This window comes from Balaenoptera ricei, chromosome 13 (assembly GCF_028023285.1).
Source record: "Balaenoptera ricei isolate mBalRic1 chromosome 13, mBalRic1.hap2, whole genome shotgun sequence".
Taxonomy (NCBI): domain Eukaryota; kingdom Metazoa; phylum Chordata; class Mammalia; order Artiodactyla; family Balaenopteridae; genus Balaenoptera; species Balaenoptera ricei.
In genome coordinates this window covers 82,297,375-82,321,907 of record NC_082651.1, presented here as the reverse complement: position 1 = coordinate 82,321,907, position 24,533 = coordinate 82,297,375, and the positions used below count along the sequence as shown (strand labels likewise).

Below are 24,533 nucleotides of genomic sequence, written 5' to 3'. Positions count from 1 at the left end.
GGGGAATTAGATTTAATTTTAGTTTTAAATATTTGGGGGAAAAGGGAGGTGACAGTTCTACGGTTTTTGACATACAAGTTGTCCTTGAAATTGTTTTCATTATCAAGTATAAAGATTCACATCAGAATGGCCAACTTCACATGGGTTTCTGGATTCCCTGGAGCTGCTCCTATCCTGGACTCGTAATCAGTTGCCATACTGAGGCAAGAGCACTCAGGGTGAATGTAGTCACATAACTTTAAAAGTGATCAAAGTGTTTTCCGTGGTGAGGCCTTCAGCATTTGAGTGAATGCAGAGTATGTTGAAGTGGTAAGTCGGTGATAAGTTTTTCATCACTAACTTTGTTTGCACTTTTGTGCACCACTGCTTGCACTAGTATCTTAGTGTGAATTTTAACAATTGTTTTACAGTGTATACAGATTGTTAAGCATTAATTTATATAAAGATGTTTCTGTTTACTTTTATGTATTTTACAAAGAACAGCTATAGTAGTTGGTTAAATGTTCTTGAATTGTGTTTGTGTGTTATTTTGATTATGTTCTATTGTCTTTTCACCCCCTATGAATTTGAGTGTCAGGAATAGAAAAATAAAATGATTACCTGGTCTTTGAAAAAAAAAACTTTTAAACATATGAAAATATAATCAGGCTTTCTTGTATTAAGAGAAATACAAATTAAAAGTGCTCAAATTCCATTTTCATCTGTCAGGTTGGCAAAAATCTGCAAGTTTGATAACACATAGTGATGGCTGAGATTTGGGGAACAGTCATGCTCATAATTTGCTGGTGTGAGTGTAAATTGTTGCAGACTCTGTGGAGGACAGCTTGGCAGGATTGATTACAAAACCGTATAGTACACTTCACCCTGTGATTCCTCTTCTAGGATGTTAGTCTATTGATATACTCGATACAGTTGAAACGATGTGTTTATCATAGCTTATTCATCGCAGCACTGTTTGAAATGACAAAAGATTGGAAATGACCTAAATTTTCATCATTAAGGAATTGATTAATATATGGTGCATCTACACAATGGAATACTATGCAGCTGTAAAAAAAAGAACAAGAAAGTTATGTATTTATGTGAAAAGCTAAGGTTTATTGGTATGTGGAACTCTACTATGTATGTAGTAGAGTATCATTCATGTAAAAATGGGAAGAAAAAGTGAAAGTGTGTGTGTGCTTATATGTATATATATTTCTTTGGAAGGATACGTAAGAAACTGATAACATTGGTTTGCGCGTGGGAAGTAAACTGAATGAACTGCAAGGCAGGAGTAGGAGGACTTTTTAAAATTAAAAAGTTAAAATTTAATTTGTATTATGAGTCAAGAGGATATTTTTATCATATAAGCTTTATGAATATCGATAAAATGAACACCTGTTAACTGAATTTAGAAATAGAACATTATCACTGTTGTGTGTGTGTGTTTTTTTTTTTTTTTAATTCTGCTGCATCACATGGCATGCAGGATCTTAGTTCCCTGACCAGGGATCGAACCAGGGTCCCCGCAGTGAAAGCACTGAGTCCTAACCACTGGACCACCAGGGAATTCCCACATTATCACTGTTTTGAAGCTCCCTATGTGCCTCTCCCTGGTCCCATCTTCCTTCTTCCCCATTCTTTTTCCTCACTATTTCTTTCTTTGTGTAAATGCCTCCCTCTGCATCTTTTCCTTAACTTCTGTAACTTTCTGTAAACTTTTCTCCTTTTTTCCTCTTTCTGTCCTCATACACTCATGCTTGCGTACCTCCAGCCATGGTTACCCTTGCACCTTTGTCCAGATCAACCCCTGGCATCTGTGTCTCCCCTACAGGAGCGAACAAGCCTCGTATCACCACTGGAGAAGCTGGACACCCAGGGAGAGAAGGAGGGAAGCCTTGTGGACCGAGAGCCACAGGAGAAGCAGCCCCCGCCTTCTCCCCGGCTCATCCACCCCAACGATGTTCTCAAGATTCTGGAGGCCTTTGTCACGGGTCTGAGGAAACCCAGGTGGGCTCTGTTGCTGGAGGGCTTGCCTGAGAACTGGGGAAGCTGGATGGGATGGGGGCCCAACAGATGCCAGGGATGGGAGAAGAGGCTGCTGAGCCAGAACTTGGGGGGAGTGAGTAGAAGGATGTCTGGAAGGAGGGTGAGAGGAATCCACGGACATTACAATGAAAGAAGTGGGTGTAGAAGCGATTTGCATGTTTTCAGTCATCATTCATTCATTCAACGAACATCTGTTGGGATCTGCTGTGTGTGAAGGCCCCGTGGGGAGAACACTTTGTGATCAGAGCAATGGTCAAAGCATATGGAGGTGTCATGTTGCTCAGGAGAAGTGGTCACCTCCATCTGGCATATCAGAGAGGGCTTTAGGAGGAAATGGCACCAGAACTGGGTTTTCCTCGGTGGACAAAGTGGGTGGCGAAGGGCATTTTAGGATGTCACAGCACAGGGAAAGGCCTGGTTCAAGAATCATGACAAAGAGGTATGGCTGGAGTGTCAAGGATCTGAGGAGTGGGACCGGCTTGGGTCGAGGAGCCAGGCCAGATCTTGAGAGCCTTAGCCAAATTGCCCAAGGTCTTGGTCTTTACCCTGTAGTGGACCGGAGCCAGAAAAGGATCTTAAGCCATGGGGGAGCCCTGAGTAGACTTGCATTTTAGAAAGATCACGTTGGCGGCAGGGAGGGGGCTGCTGCTGGATGCAAGGACAGGGGTAGGAAGGTTTGTCCAGGTGGGAGGGAACAGCCTGGATAAAGCCTATCCTAGAGGGGATGGAGAGGAGATACATTTTGAGAGCTGCTTTGCTACATTTGTGGAAGAAATAGGCAGAGTAATAAGCTATAAAGCCAGTGAGGTAAACTGATGGAGAGAAAGCGGGTGGATGAAACTCCAGTGATGCTTTCACAAAGGTGACAATGGCACCAGGAATCAGGAACATTGATGATAAGCGCGTGTTCTTTCTGAGAATCTTCCACGAGCTGATGAACTTGTATAGCTGGGTGGGAAGGTGACAGGTGGAAAGGCAGTAGGTCTGTGAGGTGCAGGCACTGTGATGGGCCCTGCTTGGGGGCCTGGATGATGCCAGGCGGAGAGGATGGTACCAGCGCTCTCAACCTTCAGGGACTTTCGGGCACCAGTGAAGCTGCTGAAGGTTGTGCGAGACGACTCAAAGGACTCCGAGTACTGGAAGGCCCTGACCACGGTTATCCCTGCCACCACCCTGAACCTCTGGGATGCTCTCTACACAGCCTTGGAGAAGTACCAGTACGTGTGTATGTCATGGCCCAGGAGGAGGAGGGAGCCGGGCAGACAGGTAGGAGAAGGATGCTGCTTGGAGCGGCCACATTTGGCGCCTCCCTGTCCCGTGAACTCTTGGAGAGAAAAGCTGCCAAAGGGCAACTCCTGTCAGGGGGCGGTAGTGTTGGGGGAGGAGCCCTCTGGCCCCGCCCTCCCTGTTCTGTTCCCGCTGGCCTGGCTCGTTCAGGGCGGGAGGGCTGCTCTGGTGGGCGAGACTTCTGGGGTCCTCTTCCACCTCCAACCAGATAGAAATGCAGAGCCCCTGGCCCTTACTTGATAGAGCATGGAGGATTCAATGGGCCGCTAACCGATTTTTCTGCCCAAAGCCTCGTTCTGACCCAGAGGGCCGAGCTGCTGATAGAAAACAGTTCTCTGGAGCGGCAGAACACAGAGCTCCAGCAGCTGCTGCAACAGTATCTAGATTCCAAGGTGGGTGACGAGCCCCTCCAGGGAGGCGAGGCGGGACGCTGGGAGAGGCCCTGGGACAGGAGGAGATACTAGGAAGTGAGGCGTCACCCCTGCCCCCACCCTGCCGCGAGGCGTGGGAGCTTTGAGATGCGGGCTGTACTAGTGTCCCTTTGATGCCCATCGTTTTCAGCACCGGCTGCTTGCTGGACGGCTCTTAGAGGCAGTGCTGGCCTCCCAGCTTACAGAGCCCTTCCACATGAATTTCCTTCTTTGGTCCCTAACAACCAGTCTGTGAGGCAGATAGGGCGGAAGTGATTCTCCCCCTTTTTCACAAAAAGGAGAATCGAAACTCAGCGCCTCTGTAACTTGCCCAGAGGGCAGACTCTTCCCTCTCTGCCAGCCCTGGGTGTCTGGCCTAGGATGTGACATGGGGAGGGGAGGTTCCAACTGGGGCAGATATGCACTGGCCCCCACTCGTGCCTGCTCCAGTGACAGTCGGGGCAACTTCCCCATGGCTTGGCAGGAGGAAGGATCTCCCCGTCCGCTCCACAGGGAAGAGTCCATTGGCAACACAGTTGCTGGCTCTGCTCTGCTCCTGTGGGATCCTCCACATGGTGCTTAAGGTCGTAACACGGGGCTGAGCGCAGGTCCTCCGTCGTCAGCCCAGGCCAGCCACACGCCCACGCACTGGGGATGTGTGGCCCGTGAGGTCTCAGGCCCCAGGCCACACCTGAGGGGGGGATGTGGTGAGCTGGGGGGTCACGATGGCCTCTTGGCCCGAGACAGGACTCAGATGTTTGGGAACCGTATGGTCCATACTTCCTTCAAGGCGACTGTGGGCAAGAGGATGGGGAGGAGGGGGGAAGCACAGGGCCAGACTGGGGCTAGGGTGGGCAGGTGAAGAGGGGAGGGGAGGGTTCAAGAGAATGGATCAGAGGGGAAGGTTAAGAACATTACCGGAGCCTGACGAGCTGGAGCAGAAGCCAGACGAGGAGCCCAGGTCTTGGCTTTGGAGGAAGGCAGGCTGCGGGCTTTCCCAGGCAGCCAGAAGTGTTTGGGGGAGGAGGTGCTCCCAGGGATTTGGAGGCCTGTGGCAGGGGGACCCTGGGGGAATTGTCATGACCTTTACTCTTTTCCAGATAAACTCTGAACTGCAAGTTCCTCCGACTCAGGTGTTCCGAGTCCCCACAAAATAGAGCCAGACCTCGAAAGGCTGTCATGTTAGGGCCGACACTGGTATTGGCGTTGGTGCCAGAGGTGGCATCTCCTGGGGAGCTGCCTGGGCCCACTCCCTGGGTTTTCCAGAGCTGCTGTTGTCGGGCCTGTCAAGATAAGGTGACAAGGAGAGTTACTTGTATCCTGCAGGCATGATTAAAGCCTTTAAAAAGTTGTGTCTGAATCTCTTTAAAGAGGTCAGGTGAGACACGGGCCCCTATCCCCACCTCTGTGTCACGAGGGGACTTTGTCCCCAGCCTCAGATTGTGGTTTGACAACAGGCTTGTAGCTGTGGGACAGGGCCCGTGGCACGGGGCTCCCTTCTTGCTTTTGGGGGAAGTTGGTGTCTGCAGGTGGTGGCTGGAGCTTTGGGCCATTTCGGGGTCTGTGCCTGCAGACTGTCCTTGGGCCTGCAGGACCCTTTAGTGAGCTTTTGGGGCCCCTGGGTCCAGCCTGCGGTGCTCCCTGGGCTGTGGTGTGAGGCTCTTCCTGTGGGCAGCCTGGGCAGACGGCCCTGTACCTTAGGCCCACCTTGAACCCTGGGCCACAAGGCCCCCCAAAGGGTTAGGGGCCCATCCTGTACTGAGTTTGCCAGCCAACCCTGCACCCCGGCCCCCATCAGTCCCCCCACTTGGACAACTGCAGCCTTGTCAGCTCAGTGTTTGATTTCTTTTATTAAGAGAAAAATCACCACTCGAGAAAGGAAAAACAGCCAAGAGAAACCCAGCTCACGCAGGCAGGGGGGCAGCACTTCAAGCAAACTCCAGGCAGCCCCTGGAGGGCTGGAAGGGTGAGCCCTGAAGGGGCCAGGCGGGTAAGGGGGCACGGGCGTCCAGGCGTGGACGTCCAGGCTTGCGAGCGCTAGCCTGGGCTGAGGAAGCTCTGGAAAGCCATCAGGACCCACAGGCTGGGCAGGGACTGGGCTTGTGCACCCAGGGCTGTGGCTGCCTGGGCCGAGTGGAGCGGCCGGGAAAGCAGCCAGCCCGCAGGATTAGTGCGAAGGATCTGGCGCACTTCTGCAGAGCCAAGACTGCTAGTGTCGGCTGCCCTTGCAAGATTATGTCTGGGGGAGGGGAGGGTGATACTTTTTGCTCATTAACTCTTTTGAAAGCCCTGGGCACTGGCCCATGACGTGATTCTCGATTCTCAGTTAATTTTGTTAACGCTTTCAAGCTCTACTGGAAGGCCTGGGGGGGATTTGGGGTGGCTTCCTCTGGAGCCTCAGCAAGGTGGGGCAGGCCCCCACCCCTTCCCACACTCCCCACCCTGCAGGCAGGGACCAGAGGGGAGGGACCCGGCCAGCAGCAGACTTGAGGTGGTGAGGACAGGCAGGGAGGGGGGGTGTCACCAGCCCAGACAGCAGGACGAAGGCCCCTGGGACCTGAGGCCTCCATGCCAGAGGAGGGGCAAACGCCCAGGCCCAGGAGGGGAGCGCAGGGAGGCCCCGGGGCCTTTACGCCCCTAGGAGCTTCTTGACCATGTAGCCGGGGAGGCTGTAGAGGAAGAGGGCCAGCATGAGCAGCCCCAGCAGTGCCAGCACGATCTTGATGATGAGCCACTTGTACCGCGTGCAGATGAGGTACTTGATGGACTTGAGGGGGTTGAGGAACCAGACAAAGGCCGTGTCGGGCCGGCTGGGGGAGGGAGAGTCTTGGTCAGTTGGTGGCATCTCCAAGGCACCCCATCCCCTCAGCCCTACTAGACCCCAAGAGTACTGAGTCCCCAAAGTACTGAGTGCTGGAGGGAGGGTTTGAGCCCACCTCTGAGCACCAGGTTTGCTGCCTGCATTCCCTGTCCTCTTTGCAGGACCCTCTGGTGCCCCATCTCCTCCCGCGGCCTAGACGGCATTTCTGGCAGCTGGGCAGCTATCACACCTCCCGCACCCTCGCAGTGATGGCAGGTCAATGCTTGAAGAGGCGGCCGCGGCACTGCAGGCAGTTCCGATTATTAGAAAGCTCCCCTATTGAGCGGTTCCTTGTATACAGTTCAGTGCTGCCCCATGTTCTCAGTGAGATCGGTGTTTCTCAACCTCTCCCCCTTTCTGCTTCTGTCCCCACCAGGTCCTGCCAGGGGTGTGAGGGGCCCCGGTGGGGCGTACACCACCCTCACCCCGACCTGCCCACCGTCAGGGCTGGATCGCTATTCTACCTTCTGCAGGGCCGCCTAGCCCAGAAGGGCTTGTTGAGCTTACATTCTGTTGACTGTGTTACAAAAACAACAGGTTCTATAAAATGTCAAGATGGAAAATCAAAGTATTGAATATGCTTCTTCAAATTCTTCCTGCTCCTGGAGGACATGGACCACACCCTCCAGAGCCTTTCAGCGCAGATGGGGCTGCAGAACAGGGGTGTGGGCGCAGGGCACCTGGTCTCTGGTCCCAGCGGTGACAGGCAAGTTAGGCACCTCTTCGAGCCTCAGATTCCTCACTTGTGCCACGGGGTTAATAGTAGACCCCCACCTCCGGGGTTGGTAAAAGGGTGACATGAGAAAGTGCATGGGATGCTCTCAGCCCAGCGCCTGGCACCGAGCTGTGCTCCTCATGTGCTTGTTACTAAGATGTTTGAATGGGATGGAGATACTCACTGTCCTGCAGGGCAGGAAAGGGCTCGGGGTTGGGAGGAGGATACTGGCAGACACTATTCAGGACTTGGTGGCTAATCCCAGCCAAAGCCTTTCCCCTTTCCCGTCCATAGCTCAACTTCTTTCTGCCAGTGGAACTGGGTTAGAGTCTGTCCCGATTGTCGCTGGGAGAGGGAGTGGTGTAGTGCGAAGGACACTGGATTGGCAGTTTGAAAACTGAGGCTGAATCCTAGCTCTACCCTGATGGCTAGGTGACCTTGGGCAATTTACTTTTCCTCTCTGGCCTAATACGTGAACATGCAAGACAGTTATTTGCAGTTCTGAGTCTATGATACTGTTTGAAAGCTTAAAAGTTGCTGTCTGTATCCTTATGTGTGCACTTGTGGGCATACTTGTGTGTGCACTTGAGTGTGTGTGTGTGTGTGTGTTCCACATGCTGCCCAGCTCATAAGCCCTAGGTCCAGGAGGAAGGGAGGAGTACCAGACCCAGTAGGATGCTGGGCTCAGGCCCCAAGGGTCTTCTTGGCCAGGTAGCCAGGCACAGAGTAGAGGAAAAGGGCGACGAGGAGGAGCCGCAGTGCGGGCAGCAGCAGGTTGAGGAGCAGCCAGCGACACATGGGCCGCAGGAAGAAGTGGGCACACGTGAGAGGGTTCAAGCACCAGAAGAAACTCGTGTCGGGCCGGCTGGAGCAGCAAGGGGAGCAGAGGCAGCACGGAGGAAGGACACAGAAGATGAGGGCTGGGGTGTGGTGAGGGCCCCGGCCAAGATGGGGGCCGACCCTTGGCTGAGTTCCTAGTTCCAGGCACCCCACCAGCCATGAAGGCTGCCTGGGGCCCCAGAGTCCACCACTGCAGCTGTTTGTCTTTGGCAAAAACGAGGAAGAGCGTTTGACTCAGCTAAGTGGGGCCTTCCCTGGGAGAGGTGCCGCTTTCCCGTACTCGTAGCCCATGCTCTGGCTCAGAGGGAGGTGTGGATTTTGGGGAGAAGGGGAGGAGGAAGGAAGCTCCCCTGCAATGAGGCTGTGGCCTAGGAAGGGACGGAGAGGGCAGAGGTGCCCTCAGAGTGGAGGGCAAGAAGACCAGAAGGTTCTGGCACCTCCTTCCTGTTCCAGTGCCCCTAGGGACTAGCGTGGCAGGGGCCTGGCCGGCAGAGCACTCACTTGGGTTTCTCCAGGGGGTCAGGTTCATTGCGGGCCAGGCCCACTGGATTCTTCTCCGCCTCCTCGGCAGTGAGTAGATGCAACTCTGCCTCCACCTTGCCCTGCAGAGAGGAACAGAATGGTCCCGGTGCCCGGGTTAGGTGCCAGGCCCCCAGCGCCCTGGCCTGGCCCAGCCCTGCCCCCTGCCCAGCAGTAGTGGTGCCCACCGTGAGCTCAAACTCATCATTCTCATTGCGGGCCAGGAGGGGCCACCAGCCTTTGACACGCTTCTGCTTGAAGATGGAAACCAGGGGCACGTCCACCTCCCCCGTGGCCATCTCCATGCTGCACTGCTTGGCCGTCTTCGCGCCCCGCGGGAACCGGTTCAGGTCCAGCTCGATGGCCCCTGTGGCGACCTGAGAGTCAGCTCTGACATCCGGTACTATTGACCGCACCCCCAAACCTGGGCCGGGCTCACCCTGCCCCTGCCTCCCCCTCCCCTGCCCGCTCTGCTCCGGTCCCAGCCTTGCACCCAGGAAGTCGTCGGCGGAGAAGTGGTCGGCGTCCCAGATCTGCAGGGTGAGCCGCGCGGGGATTTTGTATTCAGTCTCGTCCCAGGAGAACATGGACTCCTTCTTGGAGATGACAATCTTTTCCTCGGCAGCCAGGTAGTCGAAGGGGAACAGGTAGCGCCAGTTGAAGTTGCCCTCGCCCGTGAGGGAGTGGTAGTGGACGTCCGTGTCCTGCTTGTCCTCCTGCTGGCCCTTCAGCCACCTGTGGAGCATCGTCGCCTGCTCCAGACTTGTGGCCACACCTGGGGGGGCTCTCTCCACCCACAGCCCCCCTGTCCTCTCCCTCCTCTCCTGCCTCGCAGGAAGGTGGGCTCACCCAGCTCAGCCCCCTCCCAGCCGGGGAACCGCTCACCCACCCCCGCACGAAAATGTCACTGGACTTCTCCCCAGTGAAAAAGTCATCATCCTCCAGGACCACTTCATCTGTGTTCCACACGATGACCCGTAGCTCGTACCTGGGCAGGGGGAGGGGCTGATTAGCAGCCTGCGGGGGGGTTTCTCCAGGGTCTTGGGGCTAGGATGGGGCTGGAGATGAGACGACAGGGACAAGTCCTGGGGACTTGGGGTGGGCATGGGGCCTGGGTCAGGCTGGGGCTGAGGGAGCAGATGTGGGGAGAAGCTGAGGGGATGGGGAGACATGGGGGCACCTGGCTGAGAGAAGAGGGTCCCCCAGCCAGCATGGCTCTTATGAGGAGAGCCGGGTTGGGGGAGAGCCAGTTGGGCTGGAATGCCAGGGCCCAGAGCACACTCTGGGCAGGGAGGCGGACTCAGGCCTCGGAAAGGCTGCCCAGGCTGCAGGCGAGGGCGTGGGGGGTGCAGGGGGGTGCGGGCGTGGCTGAAGTGAGGCTTGGAGAGTCAAGAGCAAGATCCCCCATCTCCAGGGGCCGGAAGCTCCACTCCAGCTCTAATAAAAGTTCACACTTAAGCCCAGCAGCTGGCTGTGGACCACCGTGGAACCTGATTTCCTTTACATCCTTGTCCCCAAAGGGGATTTTCCCCTTGAAGTGTAATTGTCATGATAAATGAGGTAGTTATGTCTCAACCTTTAGGAGTGAGGTTGAGTCAGCTACTAAAAATTGACTGGATTGTGGCTCTTGGAGTTCTGTCCTAGACTGCAAGTCCTGGAGACATAACGGGTTGGGGTGTCCCCTGGTGGCGGGCCCTGGAACAGCAGACTCAGGGTCCCACCTGGAGACTATGCCAGCTAGAATGGGCTGTATAATTTGCGGGGTCCAGTGCAAAATGGAAACGTGGGTCCTTTGTTAAAAATCATTAAGAATTTTAAGACTGCCGTCTTGAAATAAGCGTGGGGTCCTGTGCAACTTCATAGGCCTATGCACTTGGCCCTGATTGCAGGCGCTGAGGCCAGTGCTGGCAGTGACTGCAGCCACTTTACAGATGGGAAAACTGAGGACCAGGCAGGCAAAGTGACCTGGCCAGTGTCAACTAGGAGAGACAGGTGGCATAGCTCCTGACCCAGTACTCCCCACTATCCCACCCTCCCGCCTCTTCCGGGCACTCGCCCTGTGCATCTCATCAGCAGATGCTTTAAATAAAACTTGGTAGAGCTGAATAACAGCCTGGAGTGGGGACTGTCAGGGAGCAGAGCAGGCTCTCAGGGCTTCTGTGTCTTGTGGGTGTGTGTGTGGGAACCCACGGGGACGCTGTGTGTGTGCACGCACGTGGAGGAGTGGGTCTGTGAGGACAAAGTCTGCCGGAGCGTGCCGGTGTGAACTCATGGCCCTCGCTGACTTTGCCATGGAGGTGTGGCCCCTGCTGCAGCAAAGGGGGCCTGGCCAGGGCAGGCCCCACAGCCCTCTTGATGGGTTGCTCTGTTCCCCCAACAAGGCCACACGGGACTGACTAGGGAGACCTGGGCCTGGAGCCTCCTACAGGAAGGATGCCTTTGGGGAGCAGGGAGGCAGGGGTGCTGGGCCCGAGCAGCTCACTTCTTGGGCTTCCGGGGGGAGATGTCCAGAGGCGTCCCGGGGGCCGGCATGTCCATGGGAAACATGTCCACCCACAGCTCCAGGCGGCCCTGAGGAGGGAGGTGTGGCAGGTCTCACGGACTCCTCCCTCTGCCCAGCAAGGCCAGCTCTCCTCTCCCTCCCAACCTTTGTTCTGTCAGGACCCATTTCATCAGTTTTCATCCTTGGATGCCAGCAGTTCTTATGACATCACCAATAGCCAGTGGCAGCTTCTGAGGGAGATACCCTAGGTCTCCATCTGAGCTGATGTAATTCTCACACAAAGTTAAGACTTGAACCCTGGAAGTTATGGCAAAGGGCCATGGTGTGTGCATATGAGGGGAACGCAGTGAATAGCATGAGGATCTGTTTTTACGGACCCAGGTTGGGACTCCCTGATCCCAAATACCAAAGAACCTCAGATCCCGGCCAGGCCAGTCACCTGCTCGATGCCCGGCTTGTCAGGGTTGAGCAGCGGCCGTGTCTCCACATGTTCCGGCACCAGGCGGCAGCCCACGCGGGGGATGTCCTCCCAGTACCTCAGGGCCAACAGTGCCACGTGCTCTTCCGTGGGCTTCCTCTGCCCTGTGGGTACCGGTGGAGAGCTCACACACGAGCTCAGCAGAACAAGAGACCTGTGCTGGGCCAGGGACTCAGGGGCACAGAGAGGCCCCATCTCCAGTTTACTGTTGGGAAACTGAGGCACAGAGGGAGATGTGGATTGCCCAAGCTCTCAGCTGCCTCATGGGCCCAGAAAAGCCTGTGTCCTTGGGTTTCCTCTGCTTGGGAGAACTTGACCAGAGAATTCTGGGCTATGAGGTCAGGGAAGAGAAAAACCTACATCCTGTCCCAGCACCCTGGAGATGGTTGGCACTGGTTTCCTCGCAGAGATACCTGCTGATTTTCTGGGAGATGCCAGGGGGCCAAAAGTGTGGGGAGAGCCAGACCGACCTGGGTCTATGCCCTCACTCTGCCTTGTAAGAACTGAGTGGCCTTGGGCCAGTCACTGAAACCCTTTGGGTCTCGATTTCCTCATCTGCAGAATGGGGAGAACCTCCCTACCCTACAGGGATGCTGGGGGAGAGAGTGAAGGGGACAAATGGGCAAGCGCTGTGTGGGATGGGGAGAAAGGGTGGAGGCTGGGCAGACAGGAGGGGGACACTGGGGTGATGAGCGGATGGGTGGTCCCACCACAGGGAAGTGTGGGTCCTTCCTTGGCCTCTGACACCCCCGTAGCTTTGTCCAGCATCCTGTTACCGTTCTCGTCCTCGATCTCGGAGGGCCCTGTGAAGACGCGGTTGGACACCTTCACTCTCCCAGGGGGCCCGAAGTGGGGGCCGTCCACTTTGCCCTCCTTGCAGAGGCGGCTCAGGATCTGGCTGGGCTTCATGGGGTCCCGCCAGATATTGTAGCCGTGTCTGTTGGAGGAGACACATGGGCTGGGTGGGGCTCAGGGTGCGGCTGGACCATCCCCAGGTGGTAGATGGTCCTGGCCAGTTTTCTTAGGTTGGCCGTTGCTCCGTGTCAGCAAGTGAGCCCTGCCCTGCGCTCTAGGATCAGCTGACACACCAGGGCTGCTGCAGGCTGATCCCTCCTGCCCTGGGCTCCGGCCCACGTCTTCAGTGTCCCAGGGATGAGTATCCAGTCTCCCCCAGGGCAGCCCGCACCATGCCCCCACTGTGTCCACTCCAACGGAACTTCAAAGACTCCCTGAGGAAACTGATAACACAAGAGGCTAAGGGGCTTGCCCAGGGTCACGCAGCCTGGCAGTGGCACAGGGCGGCCAGATCCTCAGCGCACTCTTCCTAGTGCACTTCTGCCTCTCCTCCCAGCCTGCTTTTCTCTCCTCATCCTGCTTCCTCTGTCCTGGAATCCCCTGTCTCTCTCCCTGTCTTGCAATCTGCAGTCCTGGCCCCTGAAGGCTGAGCCCAGAACCTGTCGGGGTGGAGGCCTGGCTGGGACAGAAACCATAATATGTCCACCTTCCCGAATCCCACGGTCTGCATCTTGTTCTTGGAGTCAAGGTGCAGTAGGTGTGCCCTGCCCCGCCCTGCCCCACGCACGTGGAGTAGGTCTGGGCGATGCCACAGGTGGCGCGGTGCTTGCTGTAGAAGCGGTTCTCCAGGTCGATCTTGGTTTCCCCAATGAGGTCATCGGTGCCTACCAGATCCCAGTCGTATACGGCTACCGTCAGCAAGGATTCCATGGGGAAGGAGGCCTCAATGTCAAAGGACCTTGTGGGACAGGGTTGGGAGAAGGGTTGAGGGTTGGGCTGGGGTAGGGTGGAGTAGGAGGTGGTCTGCTCTGGGGAAGTCGGGGCAGGGTGGAAGTGGGACACCAGGAGGCCTTACTTCCCAAAGACGGGGTTGAGCTGCTTGGAGATGTAGTTCTCCTTGTCACGGATGTCAGTCTTGCCTAGCCGGATGGCGATGTAGGGGTCGGCTTTGCCATTGATGTCTGCGGGGTGCAGGTCCGTGGCCTGGGATGGGAGGGGTGCTCCTGAGCAGGGTCTGGGCACCTTCATCTTCCAGTGTCCCTGTCCCTCTCCCTGATGGTCTCATGACAGTGAGGGGCAGGAGCACGGACCAGAGACTTGCTGTGTGACCCTGGGCAAGTCCCTGACCCTCTCTGGGCCTTGGCTTCCTCCTCTATAAAGGATGGCACTAGACCAGCTGACCTCCCTGGTGTCTTCCAGTTGGGGGCTGTCAGTCTGTAGCTGCTTCAGCCCTTCCTGGGCAGGAGGACTGGGAGCCTGGGGAAAGGATGTGAGGGGACTCTCACCCGGACCACGTAGACCCGGACCAGCACGTTGATGGGGTCATTGCTGGGGATGCCCTGGAACATGCCATAGGTGGGGTCATAGCCGGCTTCCCGGGACACATCCTCTGGGAGTGGCACTTTGTACACGCAGAGGGAGCCCTGGGGCGAGGCAAGCGTGGGTCAGGGTGCAGGTTCCCATGGCACAGGCGGGAGTGGCATTCAAAATAGCACTGAGGGTCTGCACCCTGCTGCGGTGGGGCCTTAACCCTTTAGTTGCTGGGGTACAGAGAGTCAGGGATTCTGCAGGGAGTGGCCAGAGTGGGGGGGGCAACTCTGAGGGGGGTGGAGTGGGGAAGTGGGTTTAGGGCAGATGATCTTTATCAATCAGCATGGAAGTATTTTCATACTTTATCAACCGGGTTGGCTGACAGTTCCACCTGGCTGTCAGCCCCGGGCTTGGGGTGGGGAGAAGAGCTGGTGGTGGGGCTCAGGACTTAGGGCCCACTTGTGCTCCCTGCCTGACCTTGAAGCGGCCCACGATGCGCTCCTCCTCAGTCGCGCCATCCTCGTCGTCCCCCGTCTTGCCCCGAAGCAGGTTGAACGTGTACAGCCAGTCCTCGAAGCTGTCGAACTCTGACTCCAGCGCCTTGGGGTACACCTGAGCCAGGCCGGGCTGTCAGGGGGCGAGGCCGGTCCACTGGCCTCTGTCTTGCCCCCGGTGTGACCCTACCTTCTGGCTAGGTCTGCTCCCAGACCCTCACCTTGAGTTCATCAATCTTGGGTTTCTTCTTCTCAGGGGCCTCAGACCCTTGGCCTGGGCCTGGGCTCTGGGTTCTCTTCTTCCTCTCCTCCTTTGCAGCCCTTGCCTTCTCCTTGCCCTTCATCGGCCCCTTCAGGCCTGGCCAGAAACAGACAAGGAGGCAGAAATGATCTGGCAGGAAGGCCTGGGTTGGAGACCCAGCTCTGTCGCTTTGCTAATTTAACTTGCAGGTCTCTGTGTGCTCATCTGTAGAAAATGCAGACAATGCTCCCTGGCATGCCCGCCTCACGTGGGAGCAGGGCACCAGTCTGCCAGGAATGTGCAAAGACTGTTGTGTGCCCTTTGACAGAGAGGGGCATGGAAGGAGCTTGGGTCTGGTGCCAGCTCACTGTGCTCTCTGGCCTCAGTCTACTTGTCTTTAACATTAAGAGGATTGTTCTGTACCAGCATTTCCCAAACAGCATTCAATGGAACACTAGGTGTAGGTGTTCTTGGAATGCTTTAAAAGAAAAGATATATATATATATATATATATATGTAAAATAAGCTGGGGAAATATTTTATTATGTCTTCCTTCTAGAGATTTATAATAGCATTTGTATATTAAAGGCACTGAAAAGTCCTGCACCAAGGGACCTGTTTAACCCATTTGACCCCAGAACACTCTTCCCTTCAGAAGACCCATTAATAGTGTTCCATGGAAAAGGTCTGGAAAATGCTGAATGGGGTGAGCTCTGAGATCCCTTCCAGCTCTGATGTTCTGTGACTCTAAATGTCTGTCCCTCACTGTGGCTACTGAACTGGTCAGAGTAAAAGCCACTCTAGATAAGGGTCTCAGCCTGCTCTCTGGTGCCCAGGGATGCCTGGTGATATCTGCTGTTGGCTGCTGCAGCTGGGAGGGCCCATGGGAAGGGGAAAGAGAAGCAGCTGGTGTGACAAGCAGGGGAGCCACCCATCCAGGGGGCCAGGAGGGAGAGGCAGAGATCCAGGGCTCCAGGGCTCACCCTCAGTGTTGTCCATCTCCTCCTTCTCCTCCAAATCAGTTCCTGAGGCCTCTTGCTGTCGAAGTTGCTGCCAAAAGATGAGGTGAGGAGGAGGGAAGGTGGGTTTCCTAGGGAGGGGTTTGTTGAACCCACGCTGTGGTCTTAGACCAGTCTTAAATGCTTAGAGGCAGAAACTCTTTTCCATTGGGTTTCAAACCCATGATGTGCTTAAGTGGGTTAAAAAAAAGTTTATGATGTGTACAATGTGACTTAACTGTACTTAGGGGTTATGATTCTTTAATTGTGTATGATTGAAAAATATGTGCTCTTTAATGTTGCTTCTTAGTGGTATTATTATTTTAATGTAGAAAAGTATAACTGAATAAGATAATGTGCCTTATTTTCTTCAGTCAGTACACACTGTACACTAAATCATCAGGTTTCACCCAAGGTGTCACCGCCACCTGTTGGCAGCCTGTGCAAATTACAGGAATAGACTTGAGGAGACAATGGGCAGCCTCTTGGAGCTCCAGCCTGGCCAACTTGAATTCAGGAGGTGTTGGTGGGAGAAGATACTACTAGGTGTCCCCCAGTTATCTGCTCTCCTGCTCTCTAAAAGTTTTTGGCACACAGCTACCTAGCTAAAGATTACATTTCCCAGCCCCCCTTGCAGCTAAGTGTGGCTATGGGACTAGATTCTAGCCAGTGTGAGCTGAAGTGATATGTGCAGCTTCTAGGCTGGACCCTTAAAAGGAAAGGAGTATGCGTCCCCTTCTTCTCTTTACCCTTCCCGTGGACTAGTATTAGGACGTGATGGCAAGCCATCTCTAACCACACAGATGCCAGTAACAAGATGGCAGGGTCTTGGTCCCTGACCCCACTGAATCACCATACCAACCTTCTTCTTGTTCACATCAATCTAACTTGCTACAGCAGTTTAACCTGTGCTCTAACATGGATGGTAAACATCACACACAACTCGGGTCATAGAAAGGGCCTGGGGAGAGAATGTGGCTGGATCAGCTTGCTTGAGGAAACACAACCATGGGCACACGTCCATCCTGGTCAGTCGGTCAGTCAAGAAGTGCCCTGAGCTAGGCTGGCAGTGTGGAGGGAGAGAGACAAACAAGGAAGAGGAGACATGAGCCTTCTGGAACTTGCAATCTGGCTCAGCAGACAGAACCCATGTGCACACAATAGGGGAAGAACATTTCACAGCCACAGTGACGGAGGCATGTAAAATAAAACAGCTGTGTATTATTATGTAAAATAATAGTAGCTGTGCAAATACTCCTGAGAAGTTGTTGTTCTCTTTGGCGTCTGAGCGCATATTTCTCCTCTTCCTCAAAGGTCACCTCCTCTGTGAAGCCTTTCCTGATGCCCCCAGGCACTGAATTGCCTTTGTTATCACATGGTAGTGTATCTGCTTACGTGTCCATTTCGCATGTCCAGTAAATACTCAGGGCAGGTAGCCAATCTTATCTTTTGGCTCCTGTAGCCCCTAGGTTGGTGTCTGACTCATCATATATACTCAAGAGATATTTGTGGAAGAAATGAATGAGGACTAGAGAAAACCAAGGCAGGGAAGGTAGACTGGACCTCCATCCTGGAAAAGGGTGAGCTAGAACTTCGAGGCTGTGAGACAGCCTGCCACAAGCTCATGTCGATGGAGTGGGGGAGCCAGCTCTGGTGTGGGTGGGGAAGAAGCTGGATAGGAGGGTCTGATGTGGAGCTGGGGTCCCCTCTCCCAGCCCAGTCCCTCCTTGGCCCCCTGCCCAGGCCGAGGCCTCACCTCTTTCATGGTATCGATGGAGGCAAAGTACTTGGACCACCAGTCCAGCATGCTCTCATCTGGCTCCTCCTCCTCCGGTTCTTCCGAGCTGCCCTTCTTCTTCTTCTTCTTCCTCTCTTTCTCCTCATCAGCCTGCAGGGTTGGCTAGGTCTAGAGTCCTGCATACATCCCCGCACCCTGGCCATTCCCGGAGCCCTGAACAATCCGGGGGTCCCCCATTCATTCCGACCATCTGCTCCAGGAAAGCCCTGGGCTCCAGGAGGCTCTGTGGGGCTACCGACATCAAAGGGGCAGGGCCTTGTTTTATGGATGTCACGGCCCAGAGAGGGTCATGACCAGCCAGCATGAGCCCCCAGCCAAGGCAGGATTGTCTCTCAGGGGCCCTGCAGCCCAAACAGCTCTCTCCCTCTGCCTCTTTGGAGGGGTGAGATGGCCGGGGCATCAGGGGCTACGGGGTGGCTCGGTCCCTGATGCTGTCTTCCTTGGCCTGATACCCTATGTAGTATAGGGTCTTCTCTCCCCAGAGCCCCCCGCTGGTCCCTACACTCACCACATCCACCTTGATGACGGCATCAGAAGTCTGCAGAAAGGAACCAAGGAGACAGGGACAGACTTAGTCACTGGGGCCGGAAGTGGTAGGTAGCGGCTGGCCAGGGAGGGTGGAGGAGAGGGTGCTCACGCAGGGATGTTCCCTGTGTCGTGAGCGCTGTGCTCACATGGCCAGTTCTGGGTCTGTGGAAGGTCTGCCTCGAAGATGTGTCCTCAGACCTTCCAGGGTGGTGGTCTGCAAACTTGGCTGCACGTTAGAATTACTGGGGGCTTTTAAAAATCATCAGTTGCAGGGCTCCACTGAGTCCAAATGGGGGTACTGGGCACCAGGAGAGTTGTAAACTCCCCAGATGACTGCAGTGGGCAGTCAGAGTCAAGAGGGGAGGCTGACACGGCATGAGGCTGGAGGTCAGTAATGTTGGCTGGATGAAGGACAAGTGCCTTAAAAAGTAAGTGGACACAAAATTACACAGCTGAAGAGGAACCTGGTGAAAAGGGCCCCACCAGAGTCCAGGGCCTGTGGGATGATGGGGCAGCTCAGGTCTGTGCCGCCCTCTTGGTTCGCTGATGGCCTGAAACCAGGGGGCTTCCCTACCCCGCCCCTGCCTCCAGGAGGAACAGGCTTCTCAGGGAGGAGCTCAGGAAGCTGGGAGCCCAGGGGGATGTGGCATCTCCCGGTGTAGCCCCAGAGCCCCTGGCAGTGCCATCCCAGGCCTGCAGGCCAGGCCCCGGGCCTCGACTCCTCCCCTTTTCCATGAGCCACGCCCCGTGCTAACTCAGCCTGCTGGCTGGGACTCTCTGGGGACCAGGATGGTGAGGTAAGGAAGGATCCTTTCAGACCCGACTCAGATCTCAGAGGCTAGGAGACGCCCCTGGGTCGTGTGAACCACATGCAGTCAGGAACGGGACTTGGAGAATGTGCTGGGAAGGAAGCCTGCTTCCCGCCCCTCTGTCCTGTCTGGATTCAGGATGGCCTGTTCCAGGCCAGCCTCCATCCCGCCGTCCCCTGCTGACGCCATGTCCGCATCCGAACACCGAGGTGACAGGTCTCCCTCTGGCAGACAAAGAGTCCCAGTCCCAAAGCCAGGAGGAATAAGGCGCTTCCACCTGGAAATCCTGCCCCAACCCATGCCTTGGGAGAGTTGTTTGTAAATGGCTGGGAGGGAAAACCAGGGACCCTCTGGAGAGAACACTGGTGCTTGCACAAGGAATCCATTGCCTATGGTGTTGTTTGTTGGAATAAAAATAATTGCAGGCTATTACTTCACACGGTTACTGCTCTGTCTCTCATACGTGTGTACCACGTGTTCATGCACATGTGCACACACACACGCAAAACTGAGAGTCTCGCCTTACAGGACAGTATAGGATGGGGCTGTGTGCACATGCAGTCAGGGTTAGCCCTGGCCCATCGCACGCCAAAGGAGGAGCGACTTAATGTGTCGTCTTGTGTGTGGGGTGGCCCGGCTCTGGGGAAGTGCCACCCGCAGTTGCACGTCCCCAGCCAGCGTGGGGCTGACCCCAGGCGCCTTACCGCATCCAGCTTCACCACGGTCTCCAGCTTCTTGACAGGCACCTCTGGCTCCATGTTCACCACGACCTCCCCTGTGGGGTGAGAAGAGGGGCCCGCACTGTACAGCACACGGCGGCCCTGGAGGAGCCTTCCTGGACAGAGAGATGGACAGACAGACAAGGAGGAGCAGCAGTAACGGTGAGAGTCAGGGCTGGCTGGAAGGACCGGAGGCCTAAAGCTGATTCTAGAGCTTTCCGAGGGAGAGGGAGGGATAAGATGGGCATAAGGAGAGGGAGGAGGTGAGCCAGAGAGGAGGGTGAGCCGTGCTGAGTGACACAGTGGAGGCCGGGGGGCGGGGGAATCGGGGGGTTGGGACGGGGAGGGCCTGGGTCTTCTCCAGGAACCGGCTGAGGACCATCTGCCCTCAGGCCCTCTAAGGACCCCTGGGCTCTGGCCTTTCTGGCGCTAGAGCTGGGGGCCACCCTGTGCAGCCTTCCTTGGTGCCCAGGGCGGGACCTCCCTCCTGGCCTCCCCCGCCCACTTAGGGATGGCCCAGGAGGAAACCAGGTGGGCTGGATTGTGAGCTGGAGGCCCTGCCCTGGGCCCAGAAGCGCCATACCCGAGGTGTTCCAGCTGGGGGCTGAGCGGTCCGGGGGCCGGTAGATGAAGCGCCGCAGGGAGCTGACGGTGTGGGAGCCGACCAGGGTGTAGCGGCCGAAGGCCCGGCAGTCCACCACGCGGATGTTCAAGGGCGGGTGCAGGAGCTCGTTCTCCGGGAGGTCCTGGGGGTGGGGCAGGGACCCCGAGCTCAGAGAAGGGGCAGAGGCACCCAGCTCTGCCCAGGCAGGTCCCGGCCCACACTCACCACTTCAAACCACTTGACGAGGGTGTTGAAGTTGGGGTTCTTCTTGTAATTGTGGATCAGGGACGACTGCACTCCCTTCCCCGCGCACTCGATGTCTACCCGCGGCCGGTCCACCTGGGCCAGGTTCACCCGCTTCAGGTCCCGCAGGCCCCAGAACAGCACCTGCGTGGGGGTGCGGTGGGGGGGAGAGGACAGCCCCTCAGTCAAGGGCACCAGCTGCGGGCGGGCAGGGCCACCTGAGGAAGAACCGGGCTGTGGGTGGACCGTGCGTCAGGAGGGGCAGGGCTGGGAGAGCCGAGGAGGGGCAGGTGTCCTGAAGGCGCTGTGGGGTGAGGGTGGGTGTGGGGGGCCGATGGGAGGGCCGGGAAGGGTCCTGGACCGTGGCAGTGTGACTCAGCACAAAAGGGGCAGGCGCCGGATGGTCGTGAGCCTGGGTCTGCTACTGGCCCCTGGGTGTGAAGTTGGGCCAGTCACTTCCCCTCCTGGGCCTTCAGTGTCCTTATTTGAAAAACGGAGCGTGGCCTGAGGTTGCTGAAGACCCCTGGAGTTTGATGCCAACAGTGTAATGCACGCATACGACCCTCATGGAGAGAGAGTGAGGGGGGCCAGGGAGCAGAGCACAGCAGGGCCTGTTCAGGGCGGGGCTGGGAGGGGCCGGATGCGGTCCTCACACACCTCTATCCGGTACTTGCTGAGCACGGGCCGGATGCCCATAGGCACAGGCATGATGGGACCTCGGTCCACGTCCACTGGGCCATTGATGGGCGGCAGGTCGGCCTTCCCTGCTGGTCCAATCTGGGGAATGGGGGACATAGTGTCACACCCTGGGGAGCCCGGGGAGAGGGCTCTCTCTCCCCATGAGTTATTTGGCATGTGATCTGGGGAGACAGGGAAGGCTGAACAGCCCAGGTCCCCAAGAACCACACCCCCAGCTTCCTGTCCGACTGGCCTCACAGCAGGATGGGGAGGAGGAAGGCCCCTGGCCCAGCCCCCTCTTTCCAGCAGCCCCACCTGCAGCAGCTCGAAGGCGGCCAGCAGGTCCCCGGCCGTGGCGTTGCCGCGGTAGATCTGGTAGTACTCGAGCTGGGGCGGGAAGCGGGGCGGGCAGTATGCCTCGTCGGCCATCTTCACCAGGGGCTTGGCAAAGGTCCGGCCTATGAAGTCGGCTTTGCCCTGACGTGACAAACAGCCAAGGTGGCCTCTTGGTGCTTGAACTGACCAAGCATGTTCACACCTGGGATCTCATTCAGTCCTCACCATGGTCCCATGTAGTTGCAGGTGTGATCACCCCATTTTACAGATGGGGGAAACCAAGTCTCGGGCTAGCTCCAGGCCATGCTGGCAATGAATGGCAGATGCAGGACTCAGGACTAGAAACAGCTGCTCCTACCCCTAGTCCAGAGCTCACTCGGGGCACCCCGGTAGCTGAGGTGGCTTGTAGTAAGCGGCTCCCCATCTCTGGAGGGGTCACCCTAATCCCCCACTCCCTTACTCCAGAGCTCCCATGGAGAGCTATGAGGCTGTTACTGACTGTGGTAGGTGTGGGCAGGGGTTGGGGGGCCCCTCAAATGGGGGAAGGCTGGGGACAGCAGGCTTTCCTGGCACATCTGGGTCTGAGCTTTGCTGGGAGGTGGGACGCCCTGGCCTGTCTCCTCCCTGAGGCCCCAGAGGCCCAAAGCATTGGGAAGGGGTCAGGCTGCAGTGACAGGGCAGGAGACACCCGGGGTCTCCTGGAGGGGCTGGTCAGCTGCCCAGACTCCCAGCTTCCCCGGCAAGCACCCTGGCCAAGGGGCTCTGCGGGTGGGCTGTGGAGGTGGCCGCTAATGCAGGTAGAGTGCGGGGGAGGAGGCGTGGTCCCTGGTGCCAGAGCCCACCCATACCATGGTGTCCTGGTCGTAGATTTCGATGACAATGATGGGGGGGTCGTCCCGCAACTCATGAGCTTCGCCATAGAGCTCCAGGTTGTCGAACACCAGCATCTGGTCCCAGGTGGGGCACAGGGTCTCATTCAGCACCTGCAGCATGGGGGGGGCACAGGTAAGTGATGGTGGGTGGGCAACACCTGAAGAGGAGTCACCCCCAGTCACTGTGGTTTCCAGGGGACGTGGGAGCAGGAGTGCCATGCTCCTTGACTCTTCTGGGAATCTCAAAATGAAGGCTGATATGAGGCCTGCTCCTGACCCTCTCTCCCAGCTGCCCGCCAGTGTCTTCCCTGTCTTCTGTGTGGAATGTGACTGCGATTAAAGCCTTCACCAGTGTGGCCTGGGCCTGCAGTCATCTGCCAGGCTTTCCTCTAAGGATCTGGGGTACTGGCTGGTCTGTTTCTCCAGGTCCCATAGGCTCACAGGCCCCCTCCGGTGCTCTCAAAGCCAGAGCCACGCCCTCCTACCCCAGGGCCCTCACCTCTGTGCACTGACTCTGGTTGATGAAGAAGACACGGGCGAAGGGGTCCGAGAGGCCACTGCTGTCGGCGGCAAAGAGGCTGCGCGCCTGGTACATGTGGGCACGGAGCTGGAAGGCCTGCTTCTCTGTGGGGGGAGCAGGCTGAGGCTCAGGGAACAGGCCACCCGCCGGTGCCCTCCCGCCCAGGCCCGGGAGTCCTCGCTCACTGGTGTAGAGCAGGCTGATGGGTGGGAAGGCGTGCAGGCCCGGGCTCTGGGCCGCCCTGACCTCCTCGAAGCCGCAGGGCAGGCCGCACAGAAAGTCCTTGCGCTGCTTGCTGAGGCCCAGCCACAGGTAGAGCTCCAGCTTGGCCTGCACCGTCCAGCCCGCCGAGCCGAAGCCCCGCTTCCCTGGCAGCTGCGGGTGGGTGCAGGGTCAGCTGCTGGAGCCCACGGCATGAGGAAGGGGCAGGAGGCTGGAGGAGGCTATGGGCGGAGGGGCTCTTGCCTTCCGCAGCCGTCCCGCTGGGCTGTGTGGTGCGGAACACAGTGCAGAGGGGCATGGGGGGGACCCCCCCACCCCTTTCCTATTCTCTCCAGCTCTTCTTTGAGCACCCTGTCAGCTCTGGCCAGCCAGACCCAGGGGTGGGGGTACTGCTCCCTCCAAGGGGAGTTTGACCCCTTGAAAAAGCGCCGACCCCAGCCCCTCCACCCCCAATCTTGCTCCCCTTCCAGCACCTTGAGGAAGAGCGTCTTGACCTTGGCGCAGTCCTTGCCCAGCTCCTCTTCCACGGTGGAGAAGAGCAGGTCCTTGGAGGGCACCCGGGCGTAGGCGATGCGCTTGTTGTTGCTCATCATCCAGATGAAGACGTCGGGGACGCTGTGCTGAGGCTGGGGTGGGGGCAGAGTGGTGGCCAGTAAGGGAGAGATCCTGCCTCTTGGCTCGGCCTGAACCCACAGAGGAAAGGACCCCGGCGCTGGGTCCTTCTCCTCCCACCGATCCAGCGGGAAGAACACGGGACAGGGTGAAAGGCTTGGTCTCTCCTATCCCCCAATGGCTGTCAGAATGGGAGGGGCCTCCTGGATGGTCTGGCCCAACCCCTCCTGTGCAGCCCCCCTTCCGCCACCTTGGGTCACTCTGGTTTGGGGCTGGCAGGGGGCACACCTCGTCTGCCAGGAAGCGCAGCTTGTGCAGGAAGTTCTGGCACAGCCTCAGCTTGTCCCGCACCGTGTGCCACTTCACCTGTGCCCGCAGGGTCTTGGCCTGCTGCCCCATGCTCTCCTGCCAGGGTCGGGGGTGTAAGTGGGGCTCAGGTCATGACGCATGATGGAGGGTCTGGCCCTGGGGGCTGTGACCTCAGAGACAGATGTCCCCCACCTCGGGTTCCCTTTTCACCTCCAGACCCTCCCTCCGTCCCCGGTGTGGTCCAGCCGCGTCCTCACCAGCTCCTGCATGCAGGACTTGAGGCGCTCCCGGTCCAGCCTGGTGCGGGACCAGTGGCCCTGGTCCTTGTCCGCGAGGGAGAGGAAACGGCTGGGAGGGGGAGAAGCAGGGCTTAGCAGAGCCCACCCGCCAGCAGGAGGCCTGCAGATGCCTCCTTCTCTGCAAACCCCCCACTTCTGACCCCCGACTGGCAGCCCTGCCACTTACTAGCAGCCACAGCTCAGCTCCTCCAGGACGCCCCGCAGTCGGCGCTCAGGGTAGGACTTTTCCGTTTTGATCATCTCCTGCACATCATTCAGGCCTTCTTCCTGTGAACCAGGGGTG

The 24,533-nt window shown here is 57.2% G+C and overlaps 2 protein-coding genes across 10 annotated transcripts in view; one reads left to right on the top strand and one right to left on the bottom strand.

The window, feature by feature from the left end:
• The window catches only part of DRC1 (dynein regulatory complex subunit 1), a 51,224-nt gene extending 44,068 nt beyond the window's left edge, over nt 1–7,156 (top strand). For 4 of the 7 annotated variants that reach the window (XM_059893428.1, XM_059893424.1, XM_059893423.1 and 1 more), the window contains 4 exons: nt 1,817–1,992; nt 3,105–3,297; nt 3,608–3,710; nt 6,965–7,156. In XM_059893428.1, the coding sequence (XP_059749411.1) occupies nt 1,817–1,992; nt 3,105–3,297; nt 3,608–3,710; nt 6,965–7,071 (579 nt within the window). In that variant the 3' untranslated portion in view covers nt 7,072–7,156. Of the gene's footprint in view, nt 1–1,816; nt 1,993–3,104; nt 3,298–3,607; nt 3,711–4,828; nt 5,081–6,964 lie in introns of those variants that run through there. The other 3 variants (XM_059893427.1, XM_059893426.1, XM_059893425.1) reach the window with 3 other exon arrangements.
• Nucleotides 6,329–24,533, bottom strand: part of OTOF (otoferlin) — an 88,859-nt gene continuing 70,654 nt past the window's right edge. For 2 of the 3 annotated variants that reach the window (XM_059893421.1, XM_059893422.1), the window contains 28 exons: nt 24,417–24,517; nt 24,209–24,299; nt 23,931–24,047; nt 23,504–23,656; nt 22,994–23,183; nt 22,788–22,912; nt 22,265–22,399; nt 21,396–21,557; nt 21,060–21,179; nt 20,385–20,546; nt 20,139–20,301; nt 19,541–19,611; nt 18,008–18,037; nt 17,458–17,589; nt 15,687–15,753; nt 14,684–14,820; nt 14,446–14,580; nt 13,944–14,081; nt 13,514–13,641; nt 13,226–13,396; nt 12,420–12,580; nt 11,605–11,747; nt 11,145–11,233; nt 9,552–9,650; nt 9,156–9,397; nt 8,851–9,029; nt 8,645–8,745; nt 6,329–6,538 (listed from right to left, as the gene is read on the bottom strand). In XM_059893421.1, the coding sequence (XP_059749404.1) occupies nt 6,358–6,538; nt 8,645–8,745; nt 8,851–9,029; nt 9,156–9,397; nt 9,552–9,650; nt 11,145–11,233; nt 11,605–11,747; nt 12,420–12,580; nt 13,226–13,396; nt 13,514–13,641; nt 13,944–14,081; nt 14,446–14,580; nt 14,684–14,820; nt 15,687–15,753; nt 17,458–17,589; nt 18,008–18,037; nt 19,541–19,611; nt 20,139–20,301; nt 20,385–20,546; nt 21,060–21,179; nt 21,396–21,557; nt 22,265–22,399; nt 22,788–22,912; nt 22,994–23,183; nt 23,504–23,656; nt 23,931–24,047; nt 24,209–24,299; nt 24,417–24,517 (3,723 nt within the window). In that variant the 3' untranslated portion in view covers nt 6,329–6,357. Of the gene's footprint in view, nt 6,539–8,644; nt 8,746–8,850; nt 9,030–9,155; nt 9,398–9,551; nt 9,651–11,144; nt 11,234–11,604; nt 11,748–12,419; nt 12,581–13,225; nt 13,397–13,513; nt 13,642–13,943; nt 14,082–14,445; nt 14,581–14,683; nt 14,821–15,686; nt 15,754–17,457; nt 17,590–18,007; nt 18,038–19,540; nt 19,672–20,138; nt 20,302–20,384; nt 20,547–21,059; nt 21,180–21,395; nt 21,558–22,264; nt 22,400–22,787; nt 22,913–22,993; nt 23,184–23,503; nt 23,657–23,930; nt 24,048–24,208; nt 24,300–24,416; nt 24,518–24,533 lie in introns of all 3 variants that reach the window. The other variant, XM_059893420.1, reaches the window with a different exon arrangement.